Source organism: Polypterus senegalus, chromosome 6 (genome assembly GCF_016835505.1).
Source record: "Polypterus senegalus isolate Bchr_013 chromosome 6, ASM1683550v1, whole genome shotgun sequence".
Classification (NCBI taxonomy): Eukaryota; Metazoa; Chordata; class Cladistia; order Polypteriformes; family Polypteridae; genus Polypterus; species Polypterus senegalus.
The window spans coordinates 72,605,354-72,617,658 of record NC_053159.1 but is presented as its reverse complement, the minus strand read 5'-3'; the positions used below and the strand labels follow the sequence as shown (position 1 = coordinate 72,617,658).

The 12,305-nt window shown below is 36.7% G+C and overlaps 1 protein-coding gene across 2 annotated transcripts in view; it reads right to left on the bottom strand.

The window, feature by feature from the left end:
- smarcal1 (SWI/SNF related, matrix associated, actin dependent regulator of chromatin, subfamily a-like 1) overlaps nt 1–12,305 on the bottom strand; it is an 89,160-nt gene that overhangs the window by 57,676 nt on the left and 19,179 nt on the right. The window contains exon 5 of one of the 2 annotated variants that reach the window (XM_039756334.1): nt 6,900–7,160. The exons of the other annotated variant lie outside the window; for it this stretch is intronic. Coding sequence (XP_039612268.1) covers nt 6,900–7,160 — 261 coding nt within the window. The remainder of the gene's footprint in view (nt 1–6,899; nt 7,161–12,305) is intronic. 2 annotated transcript variants of the gene reach the window in all.

Below are 12,305 nucleotides of genomic sequence, written 5' to 3'. Positions count from 1 at the left end.
TTAAATGGCGATTGCAAACAGTAACGGTGACAAGGGGCATCCTTGTCTGGTACCACGTTCTAGTTTAAAGTAGTCTGAACAAATGTTGTTGATACAAATTGAAGCTTCTGGATTGGTATACAGTAGTTTGATCCATGCACAAATGTTCAGGCCAAACCCAAATTTCTCCAATGTAGTAAAAAGGCATTTCCATTCAATCATGTCAAATGCTTTTCCTGCATCCAATGATATTATTATTTCTGGAGTGTTTGACTTAGTTGGCTAGTATATTACATTAAACAGGCATCGAAGATTTGAAGATAAGTGTCGTCCCTTGATAAATCCAGTTTGATCTTGTGGTATTACTGAAGGCAGCACTTTCAACATCCTTCTAGGTATGATTTTTGAGAGTATTTTTAACGTAATTATTCAAAAGTGAAATTGGTCTGTATGATGCACATTGTAATAAGTCCTTATTTTGTTTAGGAAAAACATTGATCAATGCTTGGCGAAAAGTTTGAGGAAGAGTTTGATTGCCTCTGGCTTCTGTTGCTAATAGGAGGGGAGCTAGCTGAACGGAGAATTTCTTATAAAATTCTGCAGGGTAGCCATCAGGGCCTGCTGCTTTCCCATCTTGAAGTGTCTTTATAGCATCTAGTAATTCTGATAACGGCAGAGGTTTATCGAGTTCCTCCGCACTAAATGTGTCTATTTGTGTTATCTGTAATGTATCCAGAAATGCATTAGATTGTCTACTGTCTTCTTTAAACTCAGCAGAATATAGGGATTTATAGTAGTCTCTTAATGTGTGCATTATATTTTTGTGGTTGACGATTTTGTCTCCGTTCGTGTTGGTGATTACTGGGATTGCATTGCGAACTTCTTGCTTGTGAATTTGTTAAGCTAAAAGCTTATTAGCTTTCTCTCCGTGTTCATAGTAATGATGTCTGGATTTATAAATTAATTGTTCAGTTTCTTTAGTTGTCAAGAGGTTTAGTTCTGAATGCAGAGCCTGCTTTTTCCTATGTAGAGCCTCGCTTGGAAGCCTGGCATGTTCTTCCTCTATTCTAGTAATTTTGCTTTTTAGCTCTGCTACTTTCTTGGTTTCTAATTTATTTCTGTGGGAAAGATATGAGCTAATCTGTCCTCTTAAGAAGGCCTTAAGAGTTCCCCAGAGTATTCCAGCAGAAATCTCCGAGGATGTATTTGTCTCTAGAAAGAAACTGATTTGTTTGGATATAAATTCTGTACAATTCGTGTCTGCTAATAGAAGCGGGTTGAGATGCCATTTGCAAGGCGAGTGTGTGGGGCATAGTAACTTTTGCTCCAAGATCAGATGTGCATGATCAGAAATAACAATAGCATTGTATTTGCAAGATTTAATTGTAGGCAAGAAATTATTATCTATAAAGAAATAATCAATTCTTGAGTAGCTATGATGTACTGGTGTAGAAAGAATATGTTCTTGAGTTTGAGTTTAAAAACCTCCAGGGGTATGGCAAGTTGTGATCAGTTATAAACTTTGTAATTATCTTTGCAGTGTTAGATGTAGTCCCCTGTGATAGAAGTCCTATCTAAGAGTGGATTTAAAAAACAAAGTCCCCAGCCATTATAATTTTGTGAGTGTTCGGATTGGGAATGCAAATAAATTTTGTATAAATTCCTTATCAACAACATTAGGTGATAAGCATTTATCAAAAATCATTTTACAGTTAGATATGTTGCCCATGACCATCACATATCTCCCTTTCAGAATCCAATACTACATCTGATGCTACAAATGAGACTGTTCTATGTATGAGAATTCACACACCTCTAGTTTTCTTTGTAAAGCTAGAATGGAACATTTGGCCAGTCCAGTCCTTTTGTAGCCGGAACTGATCCTTGCTTAGTAAGCGGGTGTCCTGTAAAAATACTATTTTAGTGTTTAAACCGGTTAGGTGAGAGACTACTTTCTTTCTCTTTAATTCGTGATTCAGGCCTTTAACATTCCAGCTCACAAAGTTAACTGTCCCATCATGGAGACATTGATTCTGAATTTTTGATGTCATTTTATAGTCTTAACTGGAAGTAAGACAGCTTTAACCTTAATTTCATATTTCCCCAAGAGTTTGGACATTTTGGACAATTTTAAAAAGAGGTAAATGTGCTTGATAAAAGCTTTTAAGTTGACTGATTGAATGCTTTGTGTGTATGGAGCTGGAGTGTATTCTATGCATGGCTGCCTTCCACTCCATTTCTAAAATGTTAAGTGAAAGCTCCTTTACCTCTTCATACCCTGGGATCTTTGAAAGGAAGAGACTTTAAAATGTATTTGTATACTGTTGAGCTGCTGTCTGAGTCTTCAAGACTGATCAGTATTGCCTCTGGAATAGAAATGGGGAGGTGAGGAAAATTGGGCAAGTTGCTTTTAGCAAAGTTTCTTATTTAAAATTATTAGAAAAATTGGGTTGATGGGAACTTAAATTTGAAGTGTAATTATTCATAAGATGCAAAGACATTATCTATATATATTATATATTATATATATATTACAACTTAAGCAGTAAGAAACAACTGCACAGTAAGAAAAAATATATAAAAGAACATATAACCGAGAATATATATGAATTTATACTTGAATACTTGTGCATTTTTAATATGAATGTTCCTTTATTTTTGACTAATTAGTTAGCCTTACATAGTACATTTATTTTAAAATTTAGAGTAAAATTTTTAGCTTTTTATTTACTTTCACATAGGGTATATTTGTGTAAAAGTGTAAAACAAAGAACATTATGAGTGGTGACCTATGTTTTATATTCCCAGTAGCAAAATACCCACGCTTTGCAGCGGAGAAGTTGTCTGTTAAATAAGTTATGAAAAAGAACTGGAAAATTTTAAAAATAACGTAACCTGATTGTCAATGTAATTGTTTTGTCACTGTTATGAGTGTTGCTGTCATCAAGGATTTGATTATCATTATTTCTTTCAATCAGGTTTGTATTTGGAGAACGTGTTGTGTTCAAGTTATATTGTGTTTGTCAACCGTTGTAAAGATAACAGGTTTCATTCATCGAAGTGTTCACTACCCAACTCGCTACTTGTGAATCTAAGATGTTTAACAGGCATTCCCGGTATTAAGTTGTGGATTTGCCTGCGAGTATTTAGGGACAGCGTGTCTATTAACTTGTGGATGTTTCTGCGAGTATTTGGCGGCAGCGTCACAAAGTTGTTTTCATCTAGCTGCATCAGAAAATGTACCACGACATCTGACACGCCTCCTTTTTACTGCTTTCTCACAGCTTGGATTGCTGCTGTCATAATCGGTTTGAGTTTCATGGTTTGTTTCAATTACGACAGTATTTGCAGGACTTGTGTTGAAGTGACATTCGGCATCTGTCAAGCGTTGTAAGCATACAACCAGCTTCATCGATAACTTCGCATCCAGCTTTTGAGAGTTGAGACATTCATGAACATCAAAGTGTCCACTGCTGAAATCGTCACCTGTAAATCTAAGATATTTGAGAGCCATTGGCGGTTGTCCATAGGTGTAAAATATTTGGCCATTTCGGTACACTTAAAAGCAACAACCGAACAATTCAGCGGCAGCCATCAACTCACATGCAGAAGCATAGGTGAAGGGCTTAAGCATTTCACTCTTATAGTGCCCCTGTGTAGTATAATTATCTCCTGTACAATCATCAGTCCACACCTTGAACCTGTCCCAGTCATTCAATACATAGGACACAATGTTCCTCCGGATATCAAGATTGAGCCCGATATGGCCGTGCAATATGTAACACAGAGAATGTAAAAGGCAGGCGGCATCTCCGGGCATGTAATCCACTCGGTAAGTGACAGTTCTTTGATCGATGGTGATCACCTCGATAGACATCCCATTACCGAAATCGCTACTCGTGAGTCTAATATGTTTAACAGGCATTCCCAGTATTAACTTGTGGTTTTGCCTGCAAATATTTAGCGGCAGCGTGTCTATGAACTTGTGGAACTGCCTGCAAGTATTTAGCGACAGTGTCTCTATTAACTTGTGGATTTTTCTGTGAGTATTTGGCGGCAGCATCACAAAGTTGTTTCCGTCTAGTTGCATCAGAAAATGTACCACAATGTCTGACACGCCTCCTTTTTACTGTTTTCTCACAGCTTCGATTGCTGCTGCCATAATCGGTTTGAGTTTCATGGTTTGTTTCAATTACGTTAGTATTTGCAGGACTTGTGTTGAAGTGACATTTGGCATCTGTCAAGCGTTGTAAGCATACCACTGCCTTCATCGATAACTTCGCATCATAATAAATGAACAATAAAACAGCAGAGAAGCCGTGGATTAAATAAAAAGGCTGCAGTTATCAGCAGAGAGACGTGAATACCGTGGCGAAGCAAAGAAGGGAATGAAGAGACGGGAACAACGGACGGCCTTATATGGGCAGGCAGCCAATTACGTGGGAGGCGTGGGGTTGGGGGACGCAATATAGGCAGGCAGCCAACTACGTGGGAGGCGTGGTGATGGGGGATGCAACACTGCCTCACACAGCGACCGAGCTGCAGGCTATGGACGAATATATGTACGTAAATAGGATTCAACTATGACCGTTACACGTAGAATTTCAAAATGAAACCTGCTTAACTTTTGTAAGTAAGCTGTAAGGAATGAGCCTGCCAAATTTCAGCCTTCTACCTACACGGGAAGTTGGAGAATTAGTGATGAGTGAGTCAGTCAGTCAGTGAGGGCTTTGCCTTTTATTAGTACAGATGACAAATTTACATATGAAGATACAAAAAGGGCTTGAAAATCATACTGGTCCATTACCAGATCACAAAATTCAAAGCCAAACAAACATTCAGTCTTTTCCATACTCCTCTTACTTGAGATTCCATATGCATACAAACCATCAGTACCCATCTACATGTTTAAAATTGCAAAGTCAGCAAATATAATGCTGTTACTGAGTAAACACTAACCTGAGAAAGGCAAATGTACATAATAAAACCGACACTTAGCATAGGGAACAGCCTTCACATGAAAAAGTAATATTCTAAGCAAACCAACGACCAATTAACATTTTGAGAGAGGATAGGGATGACTGTTAAAGCCTTTACTACATACTAACTATTCAAGCAGTACAAATAATATTTTCAGCAAAACATATTACTGTATTTATTTTTTCACAATTTCTCCATAGTATACAATATAATGACTTAAATTTATACAAAATAATGTTGCATTCAGTTAAGTGAACTGTTAATGAACAATCTGCACAGCTCTACAAACCATGACAAATAAATCTATATTTTTCTTATGTGTGCACTGTAGGCCCTGGCACTCATTTTACCATTTTATTTGACTTTTATAATAATAACTTTGAATAGGACATCTTTTCAGTAAGTCATTTCTACAGTACACTTTATGGATTGAACTCTGTAGAAATGCATTAGAATAAACTTGAAAACATAGTTCACAAGCACAAACCATTATTAAGATAACAAATGCATAAAAATATGAATGACCATGAACATGATAAATATAGTAAACTTCAGAATAGATTTGCTGAAAACTTGAATACATGAAGAAAATGAAAAAATCATAGACACATACCAGGTAAGTTGGATGGTGTGAAACTGCCTACCATAACTCATTAGAGGTTTCATTAATTTCCTTTCCAAATTACCTAGCATACACCAGATGCTGCCTAAAAGTTACCTTCTTTTAATTTGTAAAATGGACATGGCTTATTCTTCAGTTCTGCAACCAGAAAGTTGTGATCAGCATGCTGAATGCAATTAGCATTATTTCAAAAAAATATTTTACACCAAACTTCTAAAGATTTGCAATATTTATTTTTTGCAGTAATTCACTTTGCAGGTTATTATTATTTAAATTACATACTTAATCCAATCAAAATTTCCCTAGGCACAGCTGGATGGGCCATTATGTTCTCACTTGAAAAATAATGATTTTTGTGACATTCATTTTATATTTTACAAATCTTTTAACACCAAAAATGTCAAAATGTTCAGTCAATTATCCACTCTATTCACTGATCAGTCAATTAAAAAAGGGAAAAAAACTCATTTAAAACAGTGGTCTTAGAAAAGAGAAAAAGAGTCTAATAATGAAATAACAAAAGTGCTCCGTTGCCCTGGCTGACAAATGTCTGTTCCTAACAGACCCATAGCTTGATGAAAATATACAAGACTAGTCACTAGCATAATTAATTAATAATAAACATATACAATTTGCTTCATTATGTCTCTACAGTTACATCTGTGCACTACCTACATATTTATTTCAGAAACAAAAGGTTGCTGCAGGCTAAAAGTGAAAAGCCTGATATATACAGGATTGCCAAAGTTAGGTCTCCCAGTCACAGAAAGCCATTCTGCAGAATGGGCACAAATTGCTGCTTGTAGACAGCAGCTTTGTCAATTAAAACCAAGGAATTTATTTTTGCCTGACAGTTTTCACAGATAATTGCCTAAGATGACAAGTTATTCATATTTCCATTTTTCATTACTTTACATTCACACTTTAAACTTCAAATCTGCACGCTTTTATCATATATTTGTATTTTAATCTGAACATCTTGGTATCCCTGTTACACCGCTAAGATGAACATGTAGAGGGGAATAGACACCATAAATTGGCCTACACCAACTATGTGTGGATGTGGGAGTATGACAACTATTTTTAATGCTCTGACCGCTCCATACAGAGTTGGATTCCATCTTGCAAGCAAGACTGTCAGGATAGCTTCTGAGTCCAATGTATCCAGAATGAATAAGTTGGACAGAAAATGGATGGATGGATAGCTGTAACAGGTGGAGAACTCACAGCATTTCATTTTAAATTGAAAATAATTTTTCAAGCAGCAATAAATATCTTGACACAATCAAGTTAAAATATTTAACCATTTGTTTCTTACCATAATTCCTTGAATTAATCTGCTTAAAAGCCGCAATAACATCTGCATTATATCCTGACTCTACTTCAAAACGTGATCGTGACACCAAAACACAACGTGCATGAGTCACAGCGGTGGGCTTTTGCCAGTTACAACAGAGCCTTAACAAGGCACCAAGAGATGCACTGTTGCTTGACAGGCTGGTAGCCATAGCCACATCCACATTCTCTAGGCCATCCAATGGCTTCAGAGACACTGCAGAAATCTTTTGCACTTCATTCACTACAAAAAAAAAGTAAAGAGGTTTCGGAATGTCAAGGTTTAGAGCACACTCTATGAAAAAATATTACAAGTACAACTTAATTTTTGGCATTTTATATTATTTTTCAAAATCAGTATAGCAGATTCAGTACAAGAAAACTAAAATTATATAAAACAAATGAACAATTTCACTTGTATACTGTATAATACTATACTATAATATTAAAGAAAAAACACTTTTTCAGTAATATGCAGGAAGAAGAAGTTCCATTTAGGCAAGTGGAATCACAGTTTTTTTTTTTATATGCAAACATCTAATGTTAAGCAATCCCTACTAACACCTACAGACTTACACCTACACACATGATGATTTAAGATTCCTCTTATCTCAGATTTTCTTGGAAGCAAACAAATAGTAAACCGTGCTGATCTCTAACACATAAAACTGAGCAACTTGTAGAATACCACAACAGAGAGGGCAGAAAGGCAAACACTGATCTTAAAAAGACATCATTATTATATAAATAAGTTACAATAGTCTAAGCATGCATCAGTAAAAAAATTAATGAAAATATTTGTATATACCGTAATTAATGGAGATTGACAGCAGCACTATTGCCTCACAGCCCCAGGGATATGAGGTAAATTACCAACCTGGTTACTGTCAGTGTGGAGTTTCTATCGAGTTTTCTTACAGATGACAAAGATGTCAACAATTCTAAATTAAAGTATTAGAAAGTATGGGTATGTGCATGAGATTTTAGTAATCAAACTAATAGAAAAAAAACAAATTTACCAAGTGAAAGGATGGAAACAACATTTTTTCTCCATGCAACTGTATCCCCATATGTATACTTTGACATGATGTTGCCTGAAGAAGGAGCCCAAGTTGCCTCGAAAGCTTGCATATTGTAATCTTTTTAGTTAGCTGATAAAAGGTGTCATTTTGCTTGACTTCTCACTACATCCATAAGGGCTAACACAGTACAACACACTAGTACTATAGGAATGCAGAAAACAAAATTAAAAATATGTAAAAATGTACATGTCACTATCATTCTTTTATAGAACTGTGTAAACTAATAACCTTAAGCATGCAAGCAACCTTTAAAAAGTGAAATATATCAGTGATTATTGAATTAGGTCAATGTGAAAATGAAAAACAAAATTGAAGATAAATCAGGACAGAACTTTCAAACTAAAAATTTGTGTCAATTCTTTCAAATTCAAAATTTGGGCTGAATATTGCGGTTCTTAGTTATGTGTTTCCATTAGGGAAAATTGAAAAGTAAGAGAGGAAACTGCTGATTCAAGTATGGTTTCACATCTGAAAACATTTCAATATACCCCACAGACAATTCATTAAATTATCTACTAATTCTATATGATATGGAAACCTGTGGTCTGTGACATAAGCAGCTGCATTACACATGGCAAGTGGCACTTGAATTATCTGCTCTGTGATTTATGACTGATATTGAAAATTGCATTCATGATTATCATAAGCCTAAACAGAATCAAGCTGAAGGACAATTTACCAGGCTCTCTGTGGTTTTCATGAACACAAGGAGATTCACCCAAATAGAATTTTGCAAGAGTTGTGTGGTCTTTATAGGTTAACCCACACCAGCTCAACAGAGGTCCTGAACATAAATTCCTCAGGCAAAATAGCAATATTACGCTTTGATGTTTTAATTACAAAACATGCCTTGCTTCTGTAATGGAGGAGTTTGTTTAAAAGCCTACAGGATGTAAATAAATTGATCAATAAAAACTGATAACATCAAAGCTTGCCTAAGCATGCAGATCAAAGAGGGAGGTTACAGAATGTAACCAGTCTTGTTGCACAGAGATTTACTGTATACAGTGATCCCTCGCTATATCGCGCTTCGACTTTCGCGGCTTCACTCCATCGCGGATTTTAAATGTAAACATATCTAAATATATATCACGGATTTTTTACTGGTTTGTGGATTTCTGCGCACAATGGGTCTTTTAATTTTAAGTACTGTACATGCTTCCTTAGTTTGTTTGCCCAGTTGATTTCATACAAGGGACGCTACTGGCGGATGGCTTAGAAGCTACCCAATCAGAGCATGTAATACGTATTAAATAAAACTCCTCAATGATATACAGTGGTGTGAAAAACTATTTGCCCCCTTTATGATTTCTTATTCTTTTGCATGTTTGTCACACAAAATGTTTCTGATCATAAAACACATTTAACCATTAGTCAAATATAACACAAGTAAACACAAAATGCAGTTTTTAAATGATGGTTTTTATTATTTAGGGAGAAAAAAAAAATCCAAACCTACATGGCCCTGTGTGAAAAAGTAATTGCCCCCTGAACCTAATAACTGGTTGGGCCACCCTTAGCAGCAATAACTGCAATCAAGCGTTTGCGATAACTTGCAAGGAGTCTTTTACACCGCTCTGGAGGAATTTTGGCCCACTCATCTTTGCAGAATTGTTGTAATTCAGCTTTATTTGAGGGTTTTCTAGCATGAAACGCCTTTTTAAGGTTATGCCATAGCATCTCAATTGGATTCAGGTCAGGACTTTTGACTAGGCCACTCCAAAGTCTTCATTTTGTTTTTCTTCAGCCATTCAGAGGTGGATTTGCTGGTGTGTTTTGGGTCATTGTCCTGTTGCAGCACCCAAGATCGCTTCAGCTTGAGTTGACGAACAGATGGCCGGACATTCTCCTTCAGGATTTTTTTGTAGACAGTAGAATTCATTGTTCCATCTATCACAGCAAGCCTTCCAGGTCCTGAAACAGCAATACAACCCCAGACCATCACACTACCACCACCATATTTTACTGTTGGTATGATGTTCTTTTCCTGAAATGCTGTGTTCCTTTTACGCCAGATGTAACGGGACATTTGCCTTCCAAAAAGTTCAACTTTTGTCTCATCAGTCCACAAGGTATTTTCCCAAAAGTCTTGGCAATCATTGAGATGTTTCTTAGCAAAATTCAGACGAGCCCTAATGTTCTTTTGCTTAACAGTGGTTTGCGTCTTGGAAATCTGCCATGCAGGCCGTTTTTGCCCAGTCTCGAGTCGTGAACACTGACCTTAATTGAGGCAAGTGAGGCCTGCAGTTCTTTAGACGTTGTCCTGGGGTCTTTTGTGACCTCTCAGATGAGTCGTCTCTGCGCTCTTGGGGTAATTTTGGTCGGCCGGCCACTCCTGGGAAGGTTCACCACTGTTCCATGTTTTTGCCATTTGTGGATAATGGCTTTCACTGTGGTTCGCTGGAGTCCCAAAGCTTTAGAAATGACTTTATAACCTTTACCAGACTGATAGATCTCAATTACTTCTGTTCTCATTTGTTCCTGAATTTCTTTGGATCTTGGCATGATGTCTAGCTTTTGAGGTGCTTTTGGTCTACTTCTCTGTGTCAGGCAGCTCCTATTTAAGTGATTTCTTGATTGAAACAGGTGTGGCAGTAATCAGGCCTGGGGGTGGCTACGGAAATTGAACTCAGGTGTGATACACCACAGTTAGGTTATTTTTTAACAAGGGGCAATTACTTTTTCACACAGGGCCATGTGGGTTTGGATTTTTTTTCTCCCTAAATAATAAAAACCATCATTTAAAAACTGCATTTTGTGTTTACTTGTGTTATATTTGACTAATGGTTAAATGTGTTTGATGATCAGAAACATTTTGTGTGACAAACATGCAAAAGAATAAGAAATCAGGAAGGGGGCAAATAGTTTTTCACACCACTGTACGATGTGCTTCCCGAGTGGTGCTGGATTGTTTGCTTTTCTCTGTCTCTGTCACTCTCTCTGACATGCTCTGCGCCTGACGGAGGGGGTTTGAGCAGAGGGGCTGTTTGCCTAGAAGATACGGACGCTACTCTAAAAAATGCTGAAAGACTACCTTCACATTGCTCCCTTCTTTGCGGCTGCTTTATCGCGGTGCGCATACTTAAAAGCCCAAAAGCACATATTGATTCTCTCTGACATTCTCTGCTCCTGATGGCGCTCCTTTGAAGAGAAGATATGTTTGCATTCTTTTAATTGTGAGAAAGAACTGCCATCTCTGTCTTGTCATGGAGCACAGTTTAAACTTTTGACTAAAGGCTGTTATTTCATGTCTAGAGGGCTCTAATAATGTTAACAGTGTGGGAGAGTTTATAAGGGCTTAAAATATATAAAAATAACCATACAAACATATGGTTTCTACTTCGTGGATTTTCACCTTTTTCTGGAACACAACCCCCGCGATCGAGGAGGGATTACTGTACTTTGATTGTGCACAGACTTATGAATACTTTGTTAATTTCTGCTAAAATTACATTGATCTTCCCACAAATGACGATTAATACCCAGTGTTATCAACCCAGCCCTAACTGAATGTATAGAACCAGATATCTATAAAAAAAGAAAAGGAAAGAACTATAATGACAATATGTGATGTCCACAGGGAAAAGCAAATGCCTTAGCAATTTTAACAGCTCACACATAGTGTAAACTAAACATAAGAGTTTGTTTAAATCAGCACTGAGGAAAGTTTATAAATAAAATGTTGATTACACCAATTCCATACTGAAATTCAAGGTATTAAATTACTGACACAGGGAATGGGTTTGTTAAATAAGCATATCATTTACATATGTTTCATTGAGATTGAAAAAGTGGTCATTTTTGTATTGTTAGGAATATACAGTGAATTAGATTTTTCAGTTCATTAATAAATCAAAAGAAGTATATAAAATTTGAAATTGTTCAACGCCATGAAGCCTTTCTGAGGGTACTGTATTTTTTAAAATCAGTATGTAATAAGTATATAAGTTTAATATGTCACTGTGCTTTGTAAAAAATATATTTTATAAATCCACTCACATGTACAGCTAACACAAGGCCAGATTTAGCACACAGGGGCTCATCATTTAGAACTGCTAGGCAAGCATTAGAAGACAAGAAAGGGACAACTGCGAAATGGGCATTGTACTATTTCTGTGTGTCAGAGTCAGCATGACATTGGATCTTCTTTTCCTTGTTTGCAATGGCATGATTTACCTAAGTGGGGGCCTGTACATGGAGAAAGAGTATAAAGCCTTGGAACATTGCCTGGCACACCTTTGAAGCCAATGGATAGATGGGAGACCCGAACATCATCCGATCCAAAAGATCCTTCCGGCACAGCGACA